Raw genomic sequence first — 27,685 nt, forward strand, 5'->3', positions numbered from 1 at the left:
TTACTTTCCCAAAAGAGTTTATTAAAGTTAATTTGAGACCTGCCATACAAGATAAATGGTGTATGTGGGGGATGTATCATCACCAACATAAATCTGCATACTTATTTATTTTCATATGATCACCCATCTACATGTACCCCTGTTACCAAATTCACATTATGTTTAGACACATACAACAGCTTCATTGCACACATATCATAGGGGCAGCCGTGGCCCACTGGTTAGCACTCTGGACTTGTGACCGGAGGGTTGCCGGTTCAAGCCCCGACCAGTGGGCCGCGGCTGAAGTGCCCTTGAGCAAGGCACCTAACCCCTCACTGCTCCCCGAGCGCCGCCATTGTAGCAGGTAGCTCACTGCGCCGGGATTAGTGTGTGCTTCACCTCACTGTGTGTTCACTGTGTGCTGTTTGTGTTTCACTAATTCACAGATTGGGTTAAAATGCAGAGACTGAATTTCCCTCACGGGATCAAAAAAGTATATATACTTATACTTATACTTATATATATATATCCACTCAGGGTGAGTCTTTGCTCTCCCACAGCACACAGATGAGTTCAACATTCTATAGACGGTATATTATCACTTCCTTTTACATCCTCTGTTTTCTTTCTCATAGACATGCATGCAAAATGAATTCTTGTACAAGAGGATTTTATTGTTTTATCATTTCCACATGTCCTGTGATAAGCAAATTCAGTAATAACATCTAAACTAGTGATCATGTGTGCTGTTTTATTTATTTAGTTATTTAACATGTGAATTTTACAAAAAACATTGTAAACTCCAATACATATGACAAGACTGTATATTTAGAGGCAATTATTCTTAATTATTTTTTTTTATAATTTGTTAAATAGACTCGCAAACATTTCCTTCTAGTCAGTGAAATATAACTTGCTTCATATCATACTTTCCATCAGACACGTGTCCAATCACAGAGGGTCTAAAGGCCTGAAAACCTGGGGGAGGGGAAGGAGGGTTAGGGGGAGCAGGAGGGAAAGGAGATGGATTGTGGGAGAGGATCAGAGGGGGTGAAACACTGGGCTCATCAACACATTTCCCACCCAATAGTGTGTGTGTGGTGTGCTGACGTGTGTTCCAGCAGAGGTCCAGAGGTGCAGACGCTGTAATATCTGCTGGGGTCCAGAGATGAGGGAGTGGTTTTGGTCTTTTGTTTTCCCCAAGAACACAGAATAGCAGACAGCTGAGAGGCAGCTGCCAGATCCTTACATGTGAGTGTTGGCTTATATGTGTGCTGATGAGATGGGATGTGTTTATGGGTGTGTGTGTGTGGATGTGATAACAGCATCTATCTGTATCTGGGGTCTTTATATTTCTGTACTGCTGTATACAGTGTGGGTCACAACAGCTTCACTGATGATCCAATGCCCATCCCAAACCCAGGGTAGAGTGTGTGAGTGAATGTGGTCTGGACTCTGTGCAGGAGGGTGATTGTGTCAGAGATGCTGTAGAAGGCCAGAGTTCCTGCCCTGTGATCCACATACACTCCTATTCTGGAGCTGCGCACTAGAGGGAGTTTAGTCTCTTTATTATTGTGGTAGAAAGAGGAGCTGGAGCTGGTGAGGCGCAGCCTCCAGGACTGATCATTCCATCCAAACCCACACTCTTTACCCCGTCCTTTCCTGCTGATGCTTTTATATGAGACTGCTATATGAACAATACTCCCACTCCACTCCACCTCCCAGTAGCAGCGTCCAGACACACCCTCTCTACACAGCACCTGTGGCCACACATCAAATCTCTCTGGATGATCAGGATATGACTGGAGTTCAGCTCTCCTCTCCACCCTCCTGTTCCCCTCAGACAGATGGAGGTTTCTGTGTGCTGTGTTTGGATCCAGTGTGAAGTGACAGGAGTCTGATGGAGGAGAAGAGAGATTTGTATTTTGATTAGGGCCGGGGTGTGTGTGTGTGTGTGTGTGTGTGTGTGTGTGCACACACGTGTGTGTGTTGTTCATATGATATGTGTATGGTGCGGATTTTATTTATTTTTGAGATGTTTAGTGTCTCTATTGAAAACGTCACACTCCAAATGTCTCCAATATATGTAATGTCTGTGTGTGTGTGTGTGCGTGTGCGTGTGTGTTTGTGTGTGTGTTGTGTTTACATCACTGCAATTTCTTGTGCGTCTATTAAAAACTTCAAAAGTGTGCATTGCCATGTGTGTGTGTGTGTGTGTGTGATTCTGTACATTTGTGTATGAATGGTTGTGTGCAAGTGTACACGTTAGTGTGTTTCACTGCCTGTTTTCAAAGATTAAAAGTGTGTGTGTGTGTGCTTGTGTGTGTGTGTGTGTCTCTGTCTGTCTGTCTGCCTGTCTGTGTGTGTGTGTGTGTGTGTGTGTGTGTGTGTACTGTATGTGTCTCTGTGTGTGTGTGTGTACTGTATGTGTGTGTGTGTGTGTGTGTGTGTGTGTGTGTGTGTGTGTGCGTGTGTCTCTGTCTGTCTGTAAGCGCTTTCAGACATACGTGTAAGACCGGAGGTTCTGCCGATGTTAAACGGTGGGGCCGTATATCTGAACGACATAACCGGTCATATGGAAGTCCGAATTCACCCGGTGTTTATACTACCCCCGACCTAGTATTTCCTCCGGACATTATGTAAATGTGCTGTGTCTGAACGAGGCGTAGAACATGCGGTTAAAATCACACCTAGTGAGAGGGCATGTTGGTGACGTTTCTTTTGTGCGTCCATGTGGTTAAATCTGACTTAAATGCCAGTGTTATGATGGAGTGGCATAGTGCTGTCCAGAAAATCTCCGACATGGAAAGATGCAGACATCACGGAGCTACTGTCCATGAGGGCATGCAACATTTTGATAAAACACATGAAGGGAATGGCACGTTGTAGCCTACAACTGCATGGCAAGGCCAAACGAATTCAAAAGACTGAATCATCATAAGCAGAAGGCGCTGAAAAGGCAGTAGCCTACAGCGACGTTGTTGACGGACGACAATAACAGGAGTATTTAATAAATTGTTAGCCAACACGGTTTTCTGTTCATTGATAACCTTAGGCAGAATTAGGCTACAGAAAAGAATACAGGATTTTTTTCTCTCCCGGCAGTAAAGACAGTAGATTCGTGTTTAAAATTAAATGAAAACTAAAGGTAGGCTATAGGCTAATTATGCATATGACCATCCAGAGGAGGCTGGTGATCTGTCAAGAATGATGAAGATCGTAAGATACAGATGGTTTTATTGTTGCTGTCATTATTACCACAAACACGAATTGACAACGAAACCATGGCGATCGTGGGTTATATCTTGCCTGCTTATTAGGCCATGCACAGCCCTGTCAGAACTCCGTGTAGCATGCATACTGCAGTTTTCATAAACCATCACCAACTAGTTCGCACTTTGGATATATCGTTGGATTGTGAAAAGCCCAATTTCGAATAACTACAGTACAACAGATGAGGTAGGATGCATCTTTTGCAATTACAATTTCGTGTTGGTGAGACCTGTAGACATGTCATCTCGAGTTCCACGACAGCTTAGCTAGTGCCACCGAAATATGACACTGAAATCCTTTCACTATTGGAGTCGCTCAGATAGAAACAGCTGTAACGTGGTTAGGACACTTTTGCTGTGGAGTGGAGACGCCATAAGTTAGGTGTGGTTTTGACAATCAGAAAAGCAATATACTGAAATAGTTTAATGATGTAAAGTCAAGTGCTGGTCTGGTGTGTGTGCACGCAGTTTTTATTGATGAGTCGGAGTGGCAAGGGCATTATAAAACTTCTCGCTCTTAGGCCTACTCATACATCGCGTTGAAATGGCGTAGCTGTCTAAATTCAAATCATATCATGCTAGGGGAGAAATCGTTGGACATCCATTATTTTGTTATTCAGCACCCATGGTCAAAAATATGTCCCAGCGCGCCTGCATGGGGATAGTATGCTTTTGGAAAAAAATAAATCATGAAAAAACTTCACTGTTATGTAGTATTTTGTTTGTTGCTTAAAAACGTTGTATGATGGCCTTGAAGTCTTGAGTTAGCCTACTGAATTGGCTGGTAGCCTACCATAAAGTGTGTGCATGCTCTCTCTCCAACGCAAACCAGATTCTGGCACATAACGTTGAAAACAGATAAATGTGTTTACTCGAAGCACACATACAAATACTGTATGTGCGCACTTACGTGATTATCCTACTTCAAGTATTAGCCTACGCACAATATATTTCTCTTTAGCCTATAATGCATAGGCTACACTTTGTAAAAAGCAGCTGTGACAGGCAGCGGCCGCATATATTTTGCGTCATATATCTCGCATCTTGTGAACTCTAAGCCCCCACCCCTCACTCGACAACCACACGGAGATTCTGTAATGTGCGTGTATGTCGTTCACACATACGTCCGTATAAGGTCAGTATTAGGTCCGCAGGTTAGCATCATATCTGAATCATCCGAAGGGTAGGACCTCCGTTTGACAAACCTCCGCATGTACTCCGGAGGTTATATCTGAAAGCGCTTTGTGTGTGTGTGTGTGTGTGTGTGCGTGTGTCTCTGTCTGTCTCTGTGTGTGTGTGTGTGTGTGTGTCTGTCTGTGTGTGTTTATGTGTGTGTCTGTCTGTCTGTCTATCTGTCTCTGTGTGTGTGTGTGTGTGTGTGTGTGTGTCTCTCTCTCTCTCTTTCTCTCTCTCTATCTGTCTGTGTGTGTATGTGTGTGTGTGTCTGTCTGTCTGTCTGTCTCTGTGTGTGTGTGTGTGTGTGTGTGTGTGTGTGTGTCTCTCTCTCTCTCTATCTGTGTGTGTGTGTGTGTGTGTGTGTGTGTGTGTGCGCGCGCGCATGTTTGCATGTGTTTGTGTATGTGTGTGTATGTGTTTGTGTGTGTGTGTGTGATTCCACAAATACTTGAATGAATGACTGTGTGTGTACATATGTGTCTCAGTGTATGTAGACCAGACCAACTTACACTTTAAGAACTCCTCTCTGGTTACTGGGTCAGTAAAAACAGCCTGGACATCAGACACTGAGAAAGAAGAAATGCATTATAACTAACCAAACTTGAACCCAAGTGAAGATGGAGATGCACTCATTCAAGTAGCACTGATCTTCATCAGGATGGGAAGAGCAGGTTCAGAAGCCCTTCAGATGTGGGGGCTGCTGGTCTAGTGGTTCGGGAGCTTCCAAATGGAACACCTAAAGGTTGTGAGTTTGATCCCAGGGGCTGCCACCATTGTGCCTCTGAGCAGGGCACCTGACCCCAAGTTGCTTCAGTAGTTCCTGTAGTTAGTTCACTGTGAGTCTCTCTGGATAAGAGCATCAGCTAAACGATGATTCATTTTAATGTAATGAAACCATTTGAATCACTTCCTTAACCCAACAAACTGCTGAGCAAATAGGTCAATTAAGTTGGTATATATTACACATTGAATGACCAAAACCATCTGGGCACAAATACAAGTAATCATTTGTAAGTCACGGCCCGCTGGCTTTGCTCTTTCCCCCAGGCCGTGGCTTTGGCCTTTCCCCCAGGCCGTGGTTTCTCTGTTCTGCCTTATTTCCCATACAGGTGTGATTGGAGCCAATCAGCCCAATTAGGTGCACCGCTGCACAGGTCATGGCTTCAGATCCGCTGGAGACCCTCCCCTCTGCAGGCAGAGAGAGCAGCAGAGCACCAGGCGCTTGCTACTGCTTGGCGATTCGGTCACATCAGGTGCCTTTGTTTGAAGGCCGTTCGGCCGACGCTGCTTGTTTTGAGACCTTTTTCACTTAATAAATTGTAAACCTTGTGGAATTTACTCCGTGTCTCTCCTGTCATTGTGTTGTGCTCACAACATGCGCATAACAGTCACTTCACCTAATTAATGAATCGTCACACCATTAGCCATGACCAACATGACGGCATGAATATCACAATGCACAGGTACAGGAGCAGGCTTCAATCAATTATTTTTATAGTTTCTTAGAGTGCTGGACTGAACAACTCATATACCTGTAACAACTTATAACAACCTATAACAGAAAAGTATTGTAACGTCGGCGCAAAAAGACAGTGTTCGCGTTCTCCCGCGCAGGGGATCCTGGGACACGAGGGTGAACATTTGGGGGGTTTATGTCGTTATTCTCCTTAGTTTTGTGTGCAATGTTAGCGTCTTTATTGTAACATGTTTCCCTTTTAGTTCTCCCTCGTGTGTGATCCTTTTTGTGTGGGAGGCTGCGTCCTCCCCTGTATGTGTAGTGTGTGTGCGTGCTTGACCTGCCCTGTTTGCATTGTGTTCTGTGTCTTGGTCTTGGTCTATCTGTGTCCCGGCTCTCGTTCCCAGTGAATAAACCTTTTGATTGGACAACTGTGTGGTTCGCTATCAAATCGTTACATTGGTGTCAGAAGCGATTTTCGAACATGGCCTCCGCTCAGCGAGAGAAGCTGGGAGCGGGAGACCTCACCACTGGGTGGAGGCCCACGCAAGAGGATCCAGGGAGAGCCCTTGTAAGGGCTACTAAAAAGCTCGGGGCCTTCTATCGCTACAGCCGACAGAGAGGAGCTATCATCTGGAGCTGCCTGCGGCCATGGGAGAAGTTCTCTGAAGAAGCGTTCGCGGAGAAGACGACGCTGGCCTGGGCGCTGACTCCGCTGCGAGCCGCGACGCGTGAGCAGAGCCGAGGGAGTGCGGCGAGGAAGAGGTTCCTAGACGATGGACAGTTGGCGGAGCCGCTGAGGGCAGCGAACTCACGACGGTGGGGCAGGTTTGACGGAAATGTCCTCTGAACTTTTAAAAAAAAACTTTTGGGTGCGTGTGAGAGGCACCGTGCTGTGTGGGCGCCCGTTCTAGTTGGCCTGTTGGCCGGCGCCTTTTGAAAAGTTTGTGTGTGGAGTTCGATAACACGACCATCTCGGGGGTCGTGCCTTCGCCGAGGCCGCGAAGGAGTGGAACGGGCCGGGAACAGAGCAGTACGGCTCTGCGAGATGGCAACACGAGGAGGGACGCCGAAGACGGTAGCTGCAGCGGGAGAGCTCAGCGCGGTCCGGTTGCTGTGGAGTCGGTGCCTGTCTGTCCTGGTCGGCGACTCGACGGAGCGGAGTGGCGTTGGCGCAGCTTCATCTGGCCCCCCTCGAACCCCGGTGCTTGGTACAGTGTCGACGGTTGTAAGGCCACCTAGGGCCCCGTCTGGAGAGGAGGAGTGCCGCGGTGTCACGCCGCGGAAAGTGCAGCCTGAGGGCGGCTGCTGAGAGGGAGCTGGTGACGAGCGGGTCGGCCACGTGGCTGCTAGCACGCCCGTACTGGATTGCTAGCAGCGTGGCGCCCGTTGAGTGAGCTCCTGCGGCGTGCACCTCACGTGAGTTGGCGGTACTGTCGCACTGAACTGAGTGGCGGGCGACGCGCGCCGACGTTAGCATGTGGCTACCTCGTGGGCATTGCCGAGGACGGCAATGGCTTGTTGGGGGAGCTGTGTAACGTCGGCGCAAAAAGACAGTGTTCGCGTTCTCCCGCGCAGGGGATCCTGGGACACGAGGGTGAACATTTGGGGGGTTTATGTCGTTATTCTCCTTAGTTTTGTGTGCAATGTTAGCGTCTTTATTGTAACATGTTTCCCTTTTAGTTCTCCCTCGTGTGTGATCCTTTTTGTGTGGGAGGCTGCGTCCTCCCCTGTATGTGTAGTGTGTGTGCGTGCTTGACCTGCCCTGTTTGCATTGTGTTCTGTGTCTTGGTCTTGGTCTATCTGTGTCCCGGCTCTCGTTCCCAGTGAATAAACCTTTTGATTGGACAACTGTGTGGTTCGCTATCAAATCGTTACAGTATAAAAGACTAGCCTGGGTGCCATTCCGAACTTAGTCCCGCCCACAACGTTTGAGGTCGGGAAGTTCGGTCTGGCATTGATCAATAGTGGCGCGAGTATGCTCGCCCAAATACTGGCGGGCCAATCAAATTGTCAGGGCGGGCTTTATACGATGATGGACAGATGCTCAACAGTAACGTAATCCACCACGTCACCAAAGAGCGCTTGGGTTGAATTCGTTTACAACAACGATGGCTGCCGCTGGAGAATTGAGATGTGTAGATTCTGCTATCAGGTCTGTTCTAGAAGATATCGACAGCGAATTAATTTTAAAAGAGGAACAGAGTAACGGGATCAAGGCATTTGTTGATAAGAAAGATGTTTTTTGCCGAAGCAACTGAAATGGGCATCACGGCGATGCAACTCGGCGTGCACGACGAGGTGGATATAGCCAGCGGTCGTTGCCAGATCCTTTTTTGAAGCCCGGAATCCTGGCTGCTGAACAACAAGTGGAGGGACATGCTAGGCTCCGATGTTTTTCAAGCCAACGTAATGGGTATCGTCATGGACGAAGTTCATCTAACTTACAAATGGTAAGAGAGTCTAACTGTCTGACTTAGTAAATAACTCCCAATGTCGTGATATGAATCCCATGTTGTAAACATAGTAGCCTAGGTATCGTTGTACGTTCGCTAACTCAGACTTGGTACAATCATAACGTGAGTGTGATTGTAGCGAACTAGCTGTTAAAACATTCTAATGTAGGTTACTGTTTTATTTCTATCAGTGGTCAGGCTGCAAAAGGGCAGAAGGGCATTTGGGTGTTGCTTTATGTACTCAAGCACCATACCCATATTGGTAGGCTAGTCACTGTACCCCTTATAAGTGATGTATTCTTTTTAGATGTCAGTACAGTCATTTTTACTGTTACTTATTGGTTGCTTTTTGTACTGCTATATATTCCAGGTACACCTGTGCTGACATTGACCGCTTCTGCTGATCGGGAATCCAGAGCCAGGGTTATGAAACAGCTTCAGATGGACAATCCAATAAATTTGGCCCTGAGCCCAAACAGAACAAACATCAGAGTGGGTCTGATTAAAGTACCTGGCCATACACTGGAGTGCCTACACTGGATTGTGAGGGATGTTAGTACAAAGCTTGACCCAGCAGTTAAGACGGTACTTTAATGGAGTCACTAGTTGTCTGCGGAAAGCTTTGTACTGCCATTTTGAGGAACACACCACATCTGTTGATCTAGGACATCTGTGCTGCACTCACTGCCATTCTGTTTGTTCTTGTGAACCTGAAGGTTGTGGGGAGCTAATCCCCAAATATGAACACTTTCAAGGGGAGGTTTCATCACACCACAAACACAGAATAGTCACACCTAAGGGCACACTTTTGATCAGGGAACTGTTACAAACTTACAGGAGTAGTTTACTTCAGGACCATAAAAACATACCACTTTACACAGTTGACACAGCCTGCACTGGTTTTGGAGATGAACTCATTGATCAGTTTTAGAACAGTGCACACAGATATTTGACCTGGACTTCATTATCCATAATCTCCCTACATACAAGCTGGAACATGCAAAAGAGATACTATGAATTATGCATGAGGTTTTTGATGACATCGAACAGAGTCAAACTAATTTGTTTGATGACTGTTGTTCAGGATGACCGTGTTCAGGTTGACATGGATTACACTGGTTACTTTGATGACGAGGATGAGGATGATAAGATACAATCATCCCCAAGTAACTTGGAATCAGGCTTGTCAATGTTGAAGATCTCAGGCTAGCTTCAAATTCAGGCTCAAATGTGTAGCTTCAGGGTCCTGTTGTTGTGCAAATGCCTTTTTTTTTTACCTCTGTTACATTAATATTTTTGAATAAAATTAAAATGGTTTATACTTCTCTACTGGTTGGTGATATTTCTGCATTTAAAGACAAACAATAAGACATGTCAATAAAGATTTTTAATATCTACACATAATAGGTAATGTTTGAAGATATACGCTGAACTTTGAACATACAACCAATAAGAAAACACAAAAATGTTTTCAAGAATGTGGATACTACTAAACTATTATATGAAAACAATTATTATGACCGCCGCTAGCGAAGCTAGCGAAGCGGTCATATAGGGATTGTCAAATTTTTTTTTTTTTTTTTTTTTTTTTTTTTTTTTTTTTTTTTTTTCCCGTCATCTACTTCCTGAAATTTTGGTCAACGATACCCGGGGCACCGAAACACCAGGGCACATGAAATTTGGTGGGTATGTAGCCCCACTAGACTTTTACGGAAAAATTTCGTTTGGTCCCCGGGGGCCACTCCCCCTCCGCGCTGGGCCCCCCGAAACCCAAAAAATGCAGTTTTTCCTCAATAACTACCTGAACCGTGGCACCGAGGATGAAGAAATTTTTATGGTATGTTGGTCTCAAGGGCCCACATCAACTTAGCCCATAATCACTCATTTGTGATTTGCACCCCCCCGGTAAAAAATGAAAATGCAATATCATTCTGCTTTAATCGCCCCTCTCTTCAGTAAAGACGTTCAGAACTGCACCAAATTGTATGTGTATGATTAACCTGACATTCTCTGGGGGTATGCCAAGTTTCGTAGAATTTCATCCATGGGGGGGTCTAAAAAATTAAGTTATGTGTACATTTAGTGACTCTACACTCATTGGCCTGTAGATGGTGGTGCACACATATACACATGCACACACACACACAGGCACCCACATACTATCGGTATTAGAACGGCCGATACATAATTACAAATTCAGTAGGATTAAAAGAAAGCCAAAATAAATATTCATCATCATCATCATGGCTGCATTTCCAGTATTGGCGATAAGTAGTCGTTTGTCCACTAGATGGCGCATCGTTGCAGTGAGACGTAATTTTGTTGGAAGTTAATCTTAAATGGGTTGGAAAGACACTATGCTTCCTACAAGGACAAGACTGTAGGCTACAGTAGTTTACCGCAGAGAACGTCTAAGGGTAGGATGATTTCTGCATGACATGTAATTCCCATTTCCTCTTGAAGCCGAAATAAATCTGAGAATGTTTATCGGACATGCTTGTTTTTTACTGCAGGTAGGCTACGTTAATCCTATCAATAGCAGAACGTAGGTAAAATAATGTTACCGTTAGCATGGTTGAGTGATGGAGGCCAATTTGATTATTGATGTATTTGTAGAAAACCATAAATGCGTTTATAAGCTACCAAGCAAATCGATAACAGCACTAATTGTATCTTTCGACTGTCATCTCATTTGCTTATGACCATAACCTAGGCTACTAACAGGAGCTAAGTGAGTTAGCCACAACACGTTCGCTACGTGATGGTTTTTTAATGGAAAATATATAGGCTACCTGAAAGATAACCTGTCTATGATCCCGTGATGATCTACAATCTCCATTTAAACCAGATGTTTTAGAGCGCACGTTGAGATGTATTCAGGGCAGGGCTGTACCTACACATATTTGTTGCACGTGCTACAAAAATCATTCTTTGCGATGAATGATTTAGTACCAACGTTACAAGGGTCAGATACAGTTTTGCCTATGGCTATTCCGTGAGACTGAGGCGCTTTTTGTTTGTTCGAAGTGCGTGTTTAGGGTGTGAGAGTCGATGTGCTTTGATTCCAGCTTGGTAGTTGTAGTCTATGCGATTAAAAAACACGTGTGTGTGAAGTATCCAAACAATGATAACGCTTTCATTATGGCTGCTTTAGCCACAGACCTTGAGCTACTGAACAGTGGGTTGGGTTCCGTTTAGAAGTGTCCACTTCATTCGCCCTTTCCGTGATTCACAGCTACGTGAAATGTATTACTACTGATATGCAAAACTATTAACTTTTTCGCCAAGAGGTGGCAGCTTGATACTGTAAGGTGTAGCCATTGGTTCCAACGGAGATTTTATTTGGGTCGCCAGCATAGCCTAGCGACAATTTGTGTTGTGTAATAGGCCTAGCATAGGGCCTACCTTATATAGCTTATAGTTTGTTAACAGTCACGGTTTTGTCATAACTCCCTCTATGCATTTTTGCATTTAGAATAGCTCTAAAACCGGGGGGCGAACACGTCGCAGGGGGGGCGCGTGGATATCTCAATCGCAAAATTAAACAATATTTCTATCGGGCGCCTACCATGGACTAGGCTGGGTGAAAATCAAAAGATTGCGTCAAAAGATTGAGCTTAACCATTGACCTCATGGTTGCAAAATGCAAGGGAACATGAATCAGCATATTATTTGCACAAACAATAACGGAGAGTAGCTCTTCAACTTTGCCCGTTAAAATGTGTATGAACAGTCTCGCAACGCATTTCATGAAGGCCCTTTGGACATGTCAGTTATTTGCACCACTGGGAAAAACGGCATTTTGTTTTAGACTACTGGTATTTCATTTGTGCATTGACAATAAAGCTGAATATCATTTGAACTAGATGACTAAACTTATGCATATGTAGAAGAAGAAACATTCACAAAAATCCATGACATGACCTCTCTTCTTGATAGCTGTTGAAAACTGCATGGAACTGACAGGGATTGTTTTGTTTAATAATAAATAAATAAATACATTATGCTGCTACCTTCTGCTTTTCCCAAATACAATGTAGCCTACAGGTGTACCTTTCATCAGTCCAGTTGCAATGGATGGACTGTGATGAACTGCCCTACTTGTGATTGTTTAGAGATTTTAAAGGTTTTATAACAATGTTACAGATTTTTTGGCCCAGAAACAAATCTATTCACCTTTGCAGCGCCAGTAGGCTACTTTGTGTGCGGAATGTGTGCAAACACACATTTCAAACAAGCATACACAAAAGTTTCAAGAGTGAGGAATGGAGTAGAAGATGGAGACAAATTCATTAATATGATTTATTTTCGCGGAATGGATGTGCAGGACTGAGCGGCGGTCATATTTTGTACCGCTACGCGGTACATCTAGTTTACATTGTCATTTACGAAAACAATATTTACAAATTACCATCACCATTTACATTTCACATTTACTTAATTATTTAAATAGGCACATTTTGCCAGTCCATTATTTTCTCCTGGTAATTCAGCTTTGCCAATAAGTTTCTCTTGAAATTCGGGAATGCATGAGACTGCCTGCCTGGGTGATTTTTGTTGGGAAAGTTGTGTCTCCCTGAAAACGTTTACCAGTGTTAAAACGTCCTGTTCTCGGGCCACATGATGAATGCCAGCCGGCCTTGTCAGCTCCAGCTCTGTGTCCGTTTTGTCCATTAGCTCTTTGACGATGCCAATGGACCTACTGATTCTGGCTGCTGACATTTCTGACATGTTTGGTCCCAATCCTCTCATAAATGATTTGAGAAAATTGTTTAGGTGTTCCAGGTGGAGGTCAAGTGGATGGAAAATGGGTGACAACCTGAAATATAAGTGAACACATCAGTGTGAAGAATTACAGTATAGCCTAATAAGTATAACGTGCATTGACAATACATTGGAAAATACAGACTGTTAAATATGGTGACACCAGATGCAATTGCTGAGCAGGTCAGAGAAACACTGCCCACCCCCCACAGAGGTGCAGAGCACAGAAGTGGGGGTTGGATAACATGCTAGTCCATTACAAAATGAAGTTTCTACATATTGACAAAGTGACAGAGGCCAACTTACACATCAGGTACAAGTTTATCCTGGTAACATTTGCTCACACTACACTGAAATTCGGGCTGGCTTCCAGAATACTAGGCATGTCAAAATATGACTAGATGATTTAATCATAGATAGATTTCACGGAAATGAGGAGTGTGGGAATGCACAGTGTTTATCACATTGGACAATAATCACGACTCACTATTAACTCATGTGAAACGTGGCAATCGAGGTTATTCTCATAGTCATATCATAAGAAGTAGAAATGTATTAACAAGCTTACCTCTGTAATGCTTCTTCGCGTTTTTGTACCGGTTGGAGTTGACGGATTGGGGCAGAACTTCTTCAGAGTCCGGGGCGTCTCTGATGCCTCAGATGAACACTCAGGCTGGTCTCCTTCGTCTTCTGTCCATTTTTTAAACACGGGCATGTCGCGTTCCAACCGTGTTATAAAGTTCTGACAGGACCGACAAATGCGATGCGATTTGTTTGCAGTGTTGTGGAGTTGTAATCCTAAACGGATAACTTGATCGTATATGCATTCACCTTTACTGTTTCTCTCAAAAATGAGGTTCGTGTGTTGAAGAACTCCGTGTATCCTTACATTATTTTTACAACACCTGCGAAAATCGCTCACATTTTCTTCTTCTAGCGTGCAGTTGAGTTCTGTTGACATCAACCATGGAGGTATTATATATAACATCAACTATGCGTCGCTTAACATACGTCACACACTCCGTTGCCCTGATTGGTTGTAGGTCTATCCAATTGAGTGCAGAGGCATTTTTTTTCCTGGTTCGTTTGAAACACGCCCCATAATCACAGCTCTATGGAGCAGTATCAGACTCAAATTCTGACTAGAATTGAGTATGACTACGTCAGGCTAATAAAAGACTGCACTTTGCATAAACTTTTTTTTATGTGACCTTTTCTCCTATTCTAATGAATATCTATATAACCGACCTGCTGCAGAGATCTTCATGACTTCCTGCTTGAAGAAATCCTCCAGCTGCCCCTTCAGTGTGGAGACAGATTTCTTCACAGCCTCAAAAGACCAGCTTTGGCTGACAGAGGTGCTGGATAAGTCTTTAGACTGAGGTTGAGGGCTGACTGACTGAAAATTCTACAAATGAGAGAGAGAGAGAGATGAATGGATAGGAACATAATTATATCTGATCTATAAATATATGATCTCTATTAAAAATTTTATTTTAATGGATTAGCATCGTACTGTATACGCCATTACTGTCTACTCATGTTAAATTAAGTTGTCCTACATAATATTATTGGTTGGATTTAATAATAAGCAACTTGATGCAATATGTAGTGCTACAAGATTTATATCAAGAAAGGTGTTCTTGGTCTGAGAAATGTTGAAGACGCCAGATCTAATGCATATCTGAGGTTGTATATTGCAGAACCTTGGCACTGAATGCAATATTGCAGAGCCACTGAGTGCAAGAACATTCAACTGAAAACAGACACTTTAATTATGTTGTATAGGTCAATTTAATTAGTATGTTCCAACAAGGATTGTATGATGTTGGAAATTAAACACTTTGTCTGGTAACAATCTATCTACACTACAGTTACCTTGAGAAAATGGATGTGATCCTCTGTGTGTGAAAGCTGCTCCAGTTCAGCATCTCTCCTCTTCAGCTCAGCAATCTCCTGCTCCAGTTGCTTCAGGAGTCCTTCAGACCAACTCACCTCAGCCTTCTCCTGAGCTCTGATCAGCTCTGTCACCTCAGAGCGCCTTCTCTCAATGGAGCGGATCATCTCAGTAAAGATGCTCTCACTGTCCTCTACTGCTGTCTGTGCAGAGCTCTGTTAGGAGACACACAAAGAGGAGGGTCCATCTAAAGCAGCCCTCACTCAGCTCCTCCACACAGCCTGTTACCCACAGTGTGGACCAGAGGAACTGGAAAGTGACTCAGTTTTGCAGACTCCTCTTTGGCTGACTGGGTGTAAACTGCATTGTGTTGACCGCACGGCTCAGCTCTGCACTCGTACTGACTTGAACCCACAACTTGCAGCACCTCGGAATGGGAGTTGAGCACGCTAGCAAGTGAGCTAAACCCCACAGGCTAGCATCTCCTGCTAGCACGTCTCTTAAGGTGTTGGGAGGGAGGTTTACACACTGCACAGCTACTGTACGTACCAACTAGCTACCGTTAGATGAGCATCTGACATGGCAGCCAGCTGCTGTTCTATCCTCTGGTCAGTACTACATTTTCTATCTGTGCCACCAGGAATGCACCTATTGATATTGAAGTATTGAAGAATCAAATGAAAATACAGTTGCTTAATATGTAGGCTTATGGGCCTACATAAAATTGATCCTTTAAATGTAAAAATCACATATGACTATTATTTAGGAGGATTACCCTCTCAAAAAAGGGGTGAAGGTCTGTTTGTTTCAAATGAGTAGCCCTCCATATGATTTAGGGTCCTTGAGGTAGCTCTCATTCCCAAAAAAGGTTGGAGACCCCTAGCACGTCTCTTAAGGTGTTGGGAGGGAGGTTTACACACTGCACAGCTACGTACCAACTGGCTACCGTTAGATGAGCATCTGCCATGGCCGCCAGCTGCTGTCCTCTACTCTGGTCAGTACTACATTTGTGTTTGTCAACAAATTACTATCAGCTCAATGTTGTTAACTGAGCCACAGGGAATGCCTAAGGAACACACCTGTTTATTTATGCAGTTGAAAGGGTCTATAGTTTTCTCAGTACTCACCTTGAGAGTCTCCACAGCCTTCCTCAGCTCCTGCAGCTCCTTCTCTCTCTCCTGGAGTCTCTGCTGGAGTTTCTTCTTGGTCTCCTCCATCTCCTTCTAAATGACACAGTGACAATACCAGACTACACATTACTACATAGTGCTTACACTGTATATTCAGTAAATTAGTCCTCACATGACATTTTAATTTATAAATTTAGTCATTAAGAAGCCTGTTTGTTTGCAGGATCTGTGTAAACCACTGAGCAAATAGTGTCTTTATTGGTACTGATGAGACATAACATGTATTCAGTCATGACCCCGACTGTGTTCATCTTTACTTGGCACAAAGGAGCAGATGAGATCAGTAATAACTGAGAGTTCAGCACACTAATCTGTGCAGCTCTGCTTCTGAAAGAAACATTTAAAAATATAATTTGAAGCAATGCATATAACTACACTATTGAAATGAATGTGTTAGAAACAACACAAACTGTGTTGTCCCTTTCTGGACATAGAGATGTGTTAAAAACAACTACCACTAGAAATGATGGAGCCTATTATAACTAGATGTACCGCATAGCGGTACAAAATATGACCGCCGCTCAGTCCTGTACATCCGTTCCGCGAAAATAAATCCCACTTCAATTTGTCTCCATATTTTACTCCATCCCCCACTCTTGAAACTTTTGTGTATGCTTGTTTGGCATGCCTGAGTGTGTGTGTGCGGCTGCACAGAGAGTAGTCTACTGGTGCTGAAAAGGTGAATAGATTGTAGAATAGCCAAAGAAGATGTAGCATTGTTATAAAACCTTCTCTAAACATCTCTAAACAATCACAAGTAGGGCAGTTCATCACAGTTCATCCATTGCAACTGGATTGATGAAAGGTCACTTACACCTGTAGGCTACATTGTATTTGGGAAAAGCAAAAGGTATCAGCATAATGTTATTTATTTATTTATTTATTTATTTATTTATTTATAAACAAAAACATCTCTGTCAGTTCCATGCCGTTTTCAACAGCTATCAAAAACAAAGGTCATTTTTGAATGGATGGACTTTTTGTGAATGTTTCTTCTTCTACATAAGATTTTAGTCATCTTTAGTTCATGGTAATACTTTATTGTCAATGCACAAATTAAGTAACAGTAGTCTGAAACGTTATTGTTAATGCACAAATTAAGTAACAGTAGTCTGAAACTAAATGCTGTTTTACATCTAGTGGAAAAAACTGACATGTCCAAATGGGCCTTGATGAAATGCGTCGCTAGACTGTTATACACATTTTAACGGGCCAAAGTTGAAGAGCTGTTGTCCGTTATTGTTCGTGTAAATATAGGCTGATTCATGTTCCCTTGCATTGTGTAACTGAGGTCCATGGCTAGTCTGGCTTTCACCAGACCAACCTCAATCTTTTAAGAAATCAAAAAATAAATAGCGGGCAGATCAGGCTGGGTTCACCAAGCCTAGTCCATAGGCACCCAATATATTGTTCACGCTCTGGCTATTCTAAATGCAAAAATGCATCAGGGAGTTATGACAAAACTGTAACTAACAAACTAGATCCTAATAGAAAGCTGTTAACTTCCCTAAGCTACAGGTAGGCTTATAAGGTAGGCCTATTTACAACATAAATTGTCAATAGGCTATGCTGGCGACACAAATAAAATCTCCTTTGGAAACCAATGGCTTACGCCTTACAGTATCAAGCGGACTTAAACTGCCATATCGTGGCGAAAAGTTGTAATAAAATTCACGCTCCATGAGTCAAGGAAAGCGCGAATGAAGTAGCCACTTCTAAATGGACCCACTACACAGTAGCTTAAGGTGTAAAGCAGCCATAATGAAATGAAGGTGTCATTGTTTGGATACTTCACACACACGTGCTTTTTAATTTCACAGACTACAACTACCAAGCTGGAATCAAAGCACATCGATTCCCCTCTCACACCCTGCACGCACTTATACACAAAATAAACAGGCGTCTCAGTCTCACGCATGTATGCAAAACTGTATCAGACCGGTGTAACGTTGGTAAATCTTCCATTGCACAGAATGATTTTTGTAGCACATGCAACAAATGACAGCCGAAAGATACAATTACAGTGCTGCTATCAATGTGCTTGGTATAACCGCATTTATAGTTTTCTACAAATGCAATCAATCAAATTGGCCTCCATCACTCAACCAACGCTAACGGTAACATTACCTAGGTCCTTCCCCACTAACACAAAACGTTAAGGGAACGTTCGGGAACGTTAGTGTATGGTTCCCTAAAGGGTAGTTCGAACCAAACCAAAAACTAACGGTTAGGGAACGTTACCTAAGGGTTTCTTAACGTTCCTAAACGTTAAGGGAACCAACCAACCAAAACGTTCTCCTGTGGTTGCACAGTACCTTCACACAACGTTCCCGTTTAGTTGTTATTGGTTGTTTTTGGTTGTTCTGAGTGCACCCCCACGCCAGTAGGGGGAAGACGCCTGGTCTGCATTCAGAACCGATTGCAGTTTCACGTTGGATTAAACAAACAATAATACTTCGGTAAATAAAATATAAAATATTTTTATAATAGTTTTCTGCTATCACTAGAATACATTCAGAACATGTTTCATTTGTTCCTGTAGCCTACCATTACCATTTTATATTCACACATTTTACATTATTTGCATTCGAGGCTTCTGATTAGGTGGCAATGACGTCAATGGTAATGCGTCTCTATTCATTCCAATTCCATGCCGTGTTAAATGTGTTGGCATTGTGTGATTGATTGCGCCTCTATCAGCTTTAGAAACTGGAGACAATAACAGCTATAGTCGATACTAACACAAGCTCCATTTCAGTTTTTGAAGTAACATACAAAATGTTTGCAGTCACTTGATTTAGATCCACTCAAATGATTGGTCTTATAAAATCTAAGTAAGGTAAACATCATATCAAGATAATATTTATTTTAGGCTAATATAAATTTTACTAAATAAAAAATATATACTTTTGTGCTTTTTTTACGTATTAGGTGAACTTTAAACAAAAATCTATCAATAGAACACTTTTCACAACTAAGAAAATTCACTTCTTTCATTTCACAATTCACTTCAGTTCAATCAGACAGGCTCTCCCTTACACGTAGGCCTACCCCCACGCCAGTAGGGGGAAGACAGCGCCTCTGCTTTCAGGTGATCGATTGAAGTCTTGTCCTGACTTCCGTTAACGGGCTCTGTTTGAATTCCGTGATTCTTGAACGCCGCTGGAAGAAGTCTTGGAATGGATTACACTCGTCTTGAATTCGATCTCACGAAAGTAAGTGAAATATGTTACAGTTTCATGATGTAGGCCTAGTGGTTGTAATGCAAGAGTTTGAGGTTTAACCTTAAGTCCTTTCACTTGTAGGGCTTTGTTATATTCCGATTCTGCCAAGTTTGTAATTTACCAGAGCACATTGCTCGTTCGTCTTTGTTTGAGCTGTTCTCAACGTGTTATGTTTTAAAGCATTGTATGTTTTGTGTCATCGTGTTAACCTGCTCACGTTGATGTTACAAATAATAGCACTAGGCTACCGTTTCTTTTAATTAGTTTTAGTGTACAGTCAGTCCTTTTAGGCAAGTCACTCGGCAGCAGTGGTGTAGGCTAGTGGATATAGGCCTACTGTATGTAGCTGGATCTAGGCTACTGTGATGTAGGCTAGTTAGCTGTAGTGGGTAGGCTATACTGTGATCAACCCCAAATGTATCCTAGTCTATTTTAAGTGGGTATACTAAGATGGTGATGCTTTTTAAGTTGGTATAACCTACTGAACAGTCCTGCATATGTAGGCTACACTAGAGCCATAGAGATGGCTATAGATAATGTCAGAGAATGTCTAATAATCCTTAGAAGGGCTCTGATGTATAGGCTACACTGTCGGCGGCCATTTTGTAACACAGTTGATCGGATAGACGATTCAAGTGAATAGACCTCTGAATTTTGCCTTCAAAAAGCTGAGTAGCCTATCTTGCAATTTTTGCTATGGGAAAATAACATGGGGAGAGAATTATTGCACTCTCCCGGGGACGAAGAAGTCTGAAATGCAGACATTTTGCTCAACACACGTTTGTCCTCTGCCTTCGAGTGGTAGGCTAACTGTGATCTTCAACAGGCCTACGTTAAGACAGCAACTTAGATTTTTGCTACCCCAGACCTAACTTGCAATGTAACTTGTCATAGGTAGTTAGGTTAAATTAACACCCTGATCTCCTTATAGGCAAAGATGGCAGTTTTGGTTCCTTTTTGTAGGCGAACTTCAGAGGTCTGTTGGGAAGCATACAGGAAGGGGCGGAATGTGTGTAGTAGGCTATACACAGCTGCCATACTGGCTTTACAAACTAAGCCCATGCATTTCTATGGATGCTGTGTCTCCCCATTAGAAATTATCTGGGCTACAATACAAAAATCAAGTCAAAAGCTGGGCCAAATATCCAGTCAAGAAAATCTGGTTGTGTACAGATGACTGATTGCTGCAATACTATCAATAATAGTTTTCTCTATATGGAAATACGGCTTTGCTCTACTACTGGCTCACAAAAACGTTGTTCTCTTAACGTAGATTCATACACCAAAGCTATGGAAAAATGTCAGCGGCTGATGGACACTTCTAGCATTGAGGCGGAAGAAGATGCGAGTGTCCACAAAAGGCAGTGCATGGTCACGTGATGGTAAGACCTCTTAAATACAGACTACATTATTTGCACAATTAAAATATTCTTTTTGCAATCAGTGCAGATTGTATGGTCTTTTATTTCAGATGAATCCATTCCGCAAGCAAGAAAGCATTCCAGGATGGTGCGTGTGCCTGGAAACCCTGTCTGTAAGTTAACATTTATACATGTATTATTTAAGAAAACCAGTTGAGTCATATTTCCTACCATGGAACTACTGACATTCATGTTTATTAACCTAGTGCATATCATGTTACTGTTCTGATGTATTTGTCTCTTCCTGCCTTTTATTAGGTCAGCAGATGTCACTGCCTCCACCACCTGCATGCGAGTTTTTCTTTTTAGCGATTGTTTAATGTAACAGCATAGGTTTATCTTTTGCAAATGTCATGTGCAAGAAACCTACCATAAATTAACTGACCAATATTCATATTTACTTTCTTTTTAGATGAGTCAACACCACACAGGCAACCAGCTCATTGCCCAGAGCTGGATGGGTCTATTATAACGCCTGCCACTTCATCTTGGGACCCAGTTGAAGGTACAGTGTCTTTGAATTTTCCATTTCCAAGTAAATACAATTTCATGACAAGGAACTTGAGAGTAAGTAACTTTTTTTTTTGTTGTAAACAGCACAAGTGACTCATCACACAGAGGGAGGTGGCTTGGCCATGGAGACGGAAATAAGAGGTAAGAACACTCACTTAATTTGTTCACATATGCAGGTATATAATGTATTTAACAACTAAAACTAACACCATCCATTTTCCATAGCAATAAGGACAACCATTACCGCATGGCACAGCGAATGGACGCATTTGAGGAGAAGATGGATGAGCTGCTCATGCTCTTAAGGAGCTCCCAGTCACCTCCCTCTGCTCCAGTCGATGACATATTGCTGTCGTCCTGCTCGACAGTCACTGAGCTGCAGGAGAGGAGGAACAAAATGCCCTCCCTCCAGGACTTGGGTGCCAGTTGAAGGTACAGCGGCTTTGAATTTTCCATTTCCAATTAAATGCAATTTCATGACAAGGGATTTGAGTGTAACTTAACTTTTTTGGTTGTAAATAGCAGAACACGTCGCACAGAGGGAGGTGACTCCTCGCACAGAGGGAGGTGACTCAGCCATCGAGATGGAAATGAGAGGTAAGAAGACTCGCTTAATTTGTTTACATATGTAATTTTATAATGTATAACAACTAACACTATCAACTTTACCATAGCTGTGAGGACATCCATGGTCCGCATGGCACAGCGAATCGACTTGATTGAGGGCAAGATCGAGGAGGTGCTCAGCCTCTTAAGGGGCTCACAGTCACTTCCCTCTGCTCCGGTTGAAGACATTTTGCTGTCCCCCTGCTCGACAGTCACCGAGCTGCAAGACTTGGACCAGAGTCTTGGTAACCAGGAGAGGAGGAACAAAATGGTAATTAAATGGCCATAGTCCTGCCCTTAAGATAAACACTATGTAATTGCATAAATTCAAATCATTATAACTGAACTGACTTACAATATGAGATTGTATAAGCTCTCCACTTTCTATGTGTTGTTCTATATAATTTGTATTTCTGTGTTTTACAGCTACTTTTCTTGGCGTCCCTTGGAGGGTTGACTCCAGGTGCTGCCATCCGTCGTATGCTACGGCGGGTGGCAACCAACAACGTTCTAAAGGAGTACAGCCTGCGGGGCAGGAAGGCCAAGAAATCCTTTCAGGACCTAACCCTCTGCAGGGTTTTAACAGGCAGGTGTTATTTTATTGTTCACATCAGTATTATGCTTAACTTGGCTGATAAGAAGTTTTAATTTGACTTAACTTTTCTCATTTGTTGATTTCTACTATAACTGCGGCCCAGAAAAACTTCCCTGCGCTAAATGCTGCAGAGGCGGAGGACCTGATTGGGCTAGCACTGAAGTTTGCCCCACACAGACGGTAAATTGAAATTTGTTCATAACAATCAAAGTAATGGGAAAACTACTTTTTTTGTGATCAGAAAAAAAAGGGTTGTTAGTAAGGCACTTTGTCTTGTTTTTTTCAACATGTTCATTCTTAGTATGACATCAAACTTTTTTTTTTTCTTTTTAGGCAAGCTGAGGACTGATCTTGTTGAGACTCGACTCGGACTTGAAGGACTGGAGCTCTATTTTTTTTTTATTAGTTTTAAAGCTTTTGTATTTTTTTTTGTTGTATTAAACCTTTTGTATTTTTCTTTAATTAAAGCTATAGTATTTTTTTGTATTACAGCAATTGTAATTTTTACACACAAAAACAACCACACACAGGAGCAGCTTCTTTCGCACTGTTATCACTCTGTGGATAAGTACTTACTTTATCATTCCAATATACGTCTTGCACTCTACATTTGCACTATTACTTTGCACTCAACAGCCCACTCCATGTGTACTTGTATTGGTATTATGTCTTTGTATATTGTGTTGGTATCTGCCACAATGTATATTGTTGTCTATTGTACGGTGTGTCTATTTGTTGAATGTAGCACCTACCAAAGTCAAATGCCTTATGTTAATATACTTAGCTAACACTAAGTCTAATTTATATATATATATATACATATATACAGTGAGGCCTTTTAAAATTGTTTTTTTTTTGTCTTTTGATAATTTTATATTAAAGTTATAAGTTCCATCGATTTTGCCTGTTCATTCTTTCCTGCTAATATATAATAATGCATTCCTGCTCGTGCTGTTTAAAGTAATTGGTATGCAAAGGTTGCAATGTTAGGGGAGGGTTCCCTAAAGGTTGCAATATTTAGGGAAGGGAACGTTCCCTAAATGTTAGGGAACGTTATGGGAACAGTTAGGGAACGTTAGGGGAAGGTTTCTAAAGTTTGCAACGGTTAGGGAACGTTAGAGGAAGGTTTTTTAAAGTTTGCAACCTTTAGATAACGTTAGGGGAACGTTCAGGGAACGTTTTATATAACCAAGAACTAACGTTTCCGGAACGTTAAGCAAACTTTCCATGGGAACCAAAACTTGCTCAAAAACTAACCTTAGGGTAACGTTTGGGAACCAAAAACTAACGTTTCCGAAACCAAAAACTATGGTTCCCAGAACGTTTTGGAAACCATAAATTGTTAGCTGGGTTATTTATATTATAAGATTAACGTACCTGCAGTAAAAACCAAGCATGTCCGATAAACATCCTCATATTTATTTCGGCTTCAAGAAGAAATGGGAATTACATTTCATGTGAACATCATCCTATCCTTATTAGACGTTCTCTGCGGTAAACTATAGTCCTTGTAGGAAGTGTCCATTGTTATTCCAACCCACGTTTAACTTCCAACAAAATTACGTCTCACTGCAACGATGCGCCATCTAGTGGACAAACGACTACTTATCGCCAATACTGGAAATGCAGCCATGATGATGAATATATATTGTGGCTTTATTTTAATCCTACTGAATTTGTAATTATGTATCGGCCGTTCTAATACCGATAGTATGTGGGTGCCTGTGTGTGTGTGCATGTGTATATGTGTGCACCGCCATCTACAGGCCAATGAGTGTACAGTCACTAAATGTACACATAATCTATTTTTTTTAAGACCCCCCCATGGATGAAATTCTACGAAACTTGGCATACCCCCAGAGAATGCCAGGTCAATCATACAAATAAAATGTGGTGCAGTTCTGAACATCTTAACTGAAGATAGGGGCGATTAAAGCAGAATAATATTGCATTTTCATTTTTTACCGGGGGGGTGCAAATCACAAATGAGTGATTATGGGCCAGATTGATGTGGGCCCTTGAGACCAACATACCATAAAAATTTCTTCATCCTCGGTGCCACGGTTCAGGTAGTTATTTAGGAAAAACTGCTTTTTTTGCGGTTCGGGGGGCCCAGCACGGGGGGGGGGGGGGGGGGGGTAGTGGACCCCGGGGACGAAACGAAATTTTTCCGTAAAAGTCTAGTGGGGCTACATACCCACCAAATGTCATGTGTCCCGGTGGTTCGGTGTCCCGGGTATCGTTGACCAAAAATTCAGGAAGTAGATGACGAAAAAAAAAAAAAACAAAAAAAAAAAACTTTGACAATCCCACCTTATTCCGCGCGCATACATGGGGGCGCTAGCTTTGCCCACATTGTCTCCGAACTTCCGTTTGAGCAGTAGCATCCATTGCATACATTGAGATAGCAGAGCTCTATCGAGATGACGGGCGTCATATGTTATGGGTCATCCTAAAGGTAGGAACGTTTATTTAGGATTTTGGTGACTTAAGACATTTCTGTTATACACCTTTCCTATCTGAAGTTAGGAAAACACTGACTTTGGAGCGGCTGTTCTGTAATGACTTTCTAAACTAGTTACCATAGTTACCAAACAGATACGGATTTGCGAGTTTCTCCATGATACAGCGGCCACTGCCGCATATCGCCTACCCACTCCATAGGGGTGAATAGCCTTGGGTAGCGAAGTACAATTGCAAATCTGACCTCCTGATGGCATTTGTCGTTTTCCTCCCAAGATAGCCTCTCTATCCTCTTCTGCTGTGTTATCCCAATGAAGCTAACTAGACGTAGCTAACCGACCGGAAGTTTAAAGACAATGTGGAATTTTAAAAAATGGGCGGGGCTGAATAAGGTGAATCATAAATATCCGCAGCTGAACTCGGTCCCGGTGCTTACCTGTTTCTCCGATCTCTCAGCTGCAGTTGAGACCGTGTCATGGCCTTTGTGTTCATCTACCAGACATAGCAAACAGATGCAACTCTGATCCGTGCGACAAAATACCTCCAGGAGCCTCTGGTGCTGAGCGCAGATCTTGTCCTGTAGCTGACCTGTGACATCAACCACGTTGTGTCTTTTCCCTGAGAGTTCATCATGGCGCTGGAGATGAGTCTCACAGTACGACAACAAACACACCAGGCAGGATTTGACCGCTTTTACTTTTCTGCCGGTGCAGCTGTCACACGCCACATCTCCAGGTCCAGGAAAACACTGAGGAGAAGAAGCAGTACCTTGAATTCTGGTCTTCCTGAACTGTTCCACAAGCTCAGCAAAAACGTTATTTTTGTTCAAAACAGGTCTTGGAGTAAAAGTCTGTCTACACTGGGGGCAGCTGTAAACTCCCTTCTGATCTTCCTGATCCCAGCAGCCCTTAATGCAGCACGTGCAGTAATTGTGTCCACAGTTAAGAGACACTGGATCCTTCAGTAGATCCAAACAAATCGGACAGATAAAAAGGTCCTCCTGGTTAATTGAAATCGCCTCTGCCATTCTTCCCGAGCACAATACAACAAACACTTCGAACCTCCGAAGTCACTCTCTCCTTTCAGTTTCGTTTCCTCTGAACTCGGTGTAGACCCGCCTACGCTTGTGAAAGACTTCCGTGGATGTACAGTAGGGTGTGTGTCTATGCAACCAGAGAATGTCTAATAAGGGGAGAACTGCCACTCTCGGAAAACTTCCGGTTTCTGAACTGGTTGCAGTTCCTTCTGTGGTTCCACATGAGGGCGCTCGTCCACGAGTGCAGAATGCATGGAGGTCTATGGAGCTGTACCCCTCAAAATCCACTTTTCTCTGGATATAATTTTTTTCCAAGTAATTTGAATATTGTTTTCGAAAGGGGAGGCAAAGAAAATACACTTGGTTGAGTATTATATTTTTTAAAGTCACTTAATTGTTCTAAAAAGCCTTTCAAACGTGTCAATGACGTCATTCATTAGCTCAATGCTAGCGTGTTATGGGCAACAACGACCCAACCTGTAAGAAATCAAAAGGACATAAGTACTCGTTCATTCAACTTTTGACCTATAACCCATGTTGAAGTTATACAAACTACAATCAAATCTGAGATTTGTCAACGACAATCAGGTGAAAGAGGCAAATTTAGCCGTCTAGCTCCATTTACTCCCATTCATTCTGCACTCATGGCGATCGCCCCCAGTGGAAATCTAGTGGAACTGCAACCAAAATTCGGTACAATGGGACTTAATACGGAGTGGCAAGGCTCTCCATAGACGGGCTCTGATGCAACCCAGATCAAGGCCAAAACACATTTGTCATTGTCAAAGATTGGCATGTAATTCTGCATGGCAAGAGATTTACATGATGTTAGTGTTGACAGCTCTAATGTAAAGTAATAATCACTTTTATTATTCACCATGCAAGGTACCTGCCTGCCCGAAATCCACAAATGGCCATCTGATCCCCCACACAAAGGGTCATTGTGTGACCTCCACACAGGGCGTCTGGCCAAAGCTTAACTAGTTAACATAGCCTAGCCTACAGTGTATGTCAACTCACCAATGCCCAGGGAAAATAAATAACTTCTGGTTGTGATTTCAAAATATCTGTAAATGTCTGATATTAATGTAACAATGTGGCAATGTAAAGTGGGCAGCACTCTGACCATGGTTTCATTACACTCAAGTATCTGTGCATAGTTGCAGATAAAGAACTACACTGTAGTCTGTGTTTGAATTTCACACATATCTTTTAACACAAACTGACCAATGACTGGCCAGCTGAATATGACAGGCGGTGGTAGTGTAGTGGTTAAGGAGCTAGACTAGCATTGTGGGTTCCATTACCGGCTTCCGCTATGCCCTTGAGCAAGGAATGAGAGAGCAGGGCACTTAACCCCAAGTTGCTCTGGGGACAATCAGCCCTTGTAATATGGTTGACATAAGTCACTTTGGAGAACAGAGTCTGCTAAATGAATACATTTAAATATGAGGACATAGTTAATGGGTTGGAGCAGATGCATGTGTTTTCATTTGGGTTTGTTTCGGTTTCTTTATATTTTATGTATTCTTGGTTTATTTGGTTTATCTAACATCTCATTTGTTGTAGTTACCTACTAAGTTTTACATTGTATTCAGTTTAATTGATGTTGGTTACTTTAAGTTTATGGTTTA

General features: G+C 42.6%; 1 protein-coding gene and 1 long non-coding RNA gene across 4 annotated transcripts; one reads left to right on the top strand and one right to left on the bottom strand.

The window, feature by feature from the left end:
- On the bottom strand, nucleotides 1–26,100 carry LOC143105599 (tripartite motif-containing protein 16-like). Of its 3 annotated transcripts, none has more exons than XM_076269624.1 (6): nucleotides 25,452–26,100; nucleotides 16,131–16,226; nucleotides 14,985–15,218; nucleotides 14,355–14,514; nucleotides 4,940–4,996; nucleotides 1–1,879 (listed from the first exon to the last, which is right to left on the bottom strand). In XM_076269624.1, exons 1-6 carry the CDS (start codon nucleotides 26,040–26,042, stop codon nucleotides 1,362–1,364), a joined length of 1,656 nt encoding a protein of 551 aa, XP_076125739.1. In that variant the 5' UTR covers nucleotides 26,043–26,100; the 3' UTR covers nucleotides 1–1,361. The 3 variants fall into 3 exon arrangements, 2 of the variants coding, with proteins under 2 accessions (XP_076125739.1, XP_076125740.1); XR_012983504.1 differs by lacking the exons at nucleotides 1–1,879; nucleotides 4,940–4,996 and adding exons at nucleotides 12,742–13,161; nucleotides 13,675–13,848; XM_076269625.1 differs by lacking the exon at nucleotides 4,940–4,996.
- LOC143105605 (uncharacterized) lies at nucleotides 5,900–9,667 on the top strand. The gene is made up of 2 exons (XR_012983505.1): nucleotides 5,900–8,339; nucleotides 8,713–9,667. It is a non-coding gene; the product is annotated as an uncharacterized LOC143105605 (long non-coding RNA).
- Nucleotides 26,101–27,685: the final 1,585 nt, after the last annotated feature.

This window comes from Alosa pseudoharengus, unplaced genomic scaffold (genome assembly GCF_046254945.1).
Source record: "Alosa pseudoharengus isolate Yale_2024_CS ecotype anadromous, Long Island Sound unplaced genomic scaffold, YU_APseudo_1.1 YU_APseudo_1.1_scf_6, whole genome shotgun sequence".
Lineage (NCBI taxonomy): Eukaryota > Metazoa > Chordata > Actinopteri > Clupeiformes > Clupeidae > Alosa > Alosa pseudoharengus.

What these genes read in the sequence shown, in the direction of transcription:
- LOC143105599 (XM_076269624.1), bottom strand. Translation starts at nt 26,042, where the DNA reads ATGGCAGAGGCGATTTCAATTAACCAGGAGGACCTTTTTATCTGTCCG. An exon ending in AGGCTGTGGAGACTCTCAAG is followed by an intron (nt 15,219 to 16,130) that starts GTGAGTACTGAG and finishes GTCTCCTAACAG; the next exon opens with AGCTCTGCACAGACAGCAGT. An exon ending in CATGAAGATCTCTGCAGCAG is followed by an intron (nt 4,997 to 14,354) that starts GTCGGTTATATA and finishes CTTCTTTCTCAG; the next exon opens with TGTCTGATGTCCAGGCTGTT.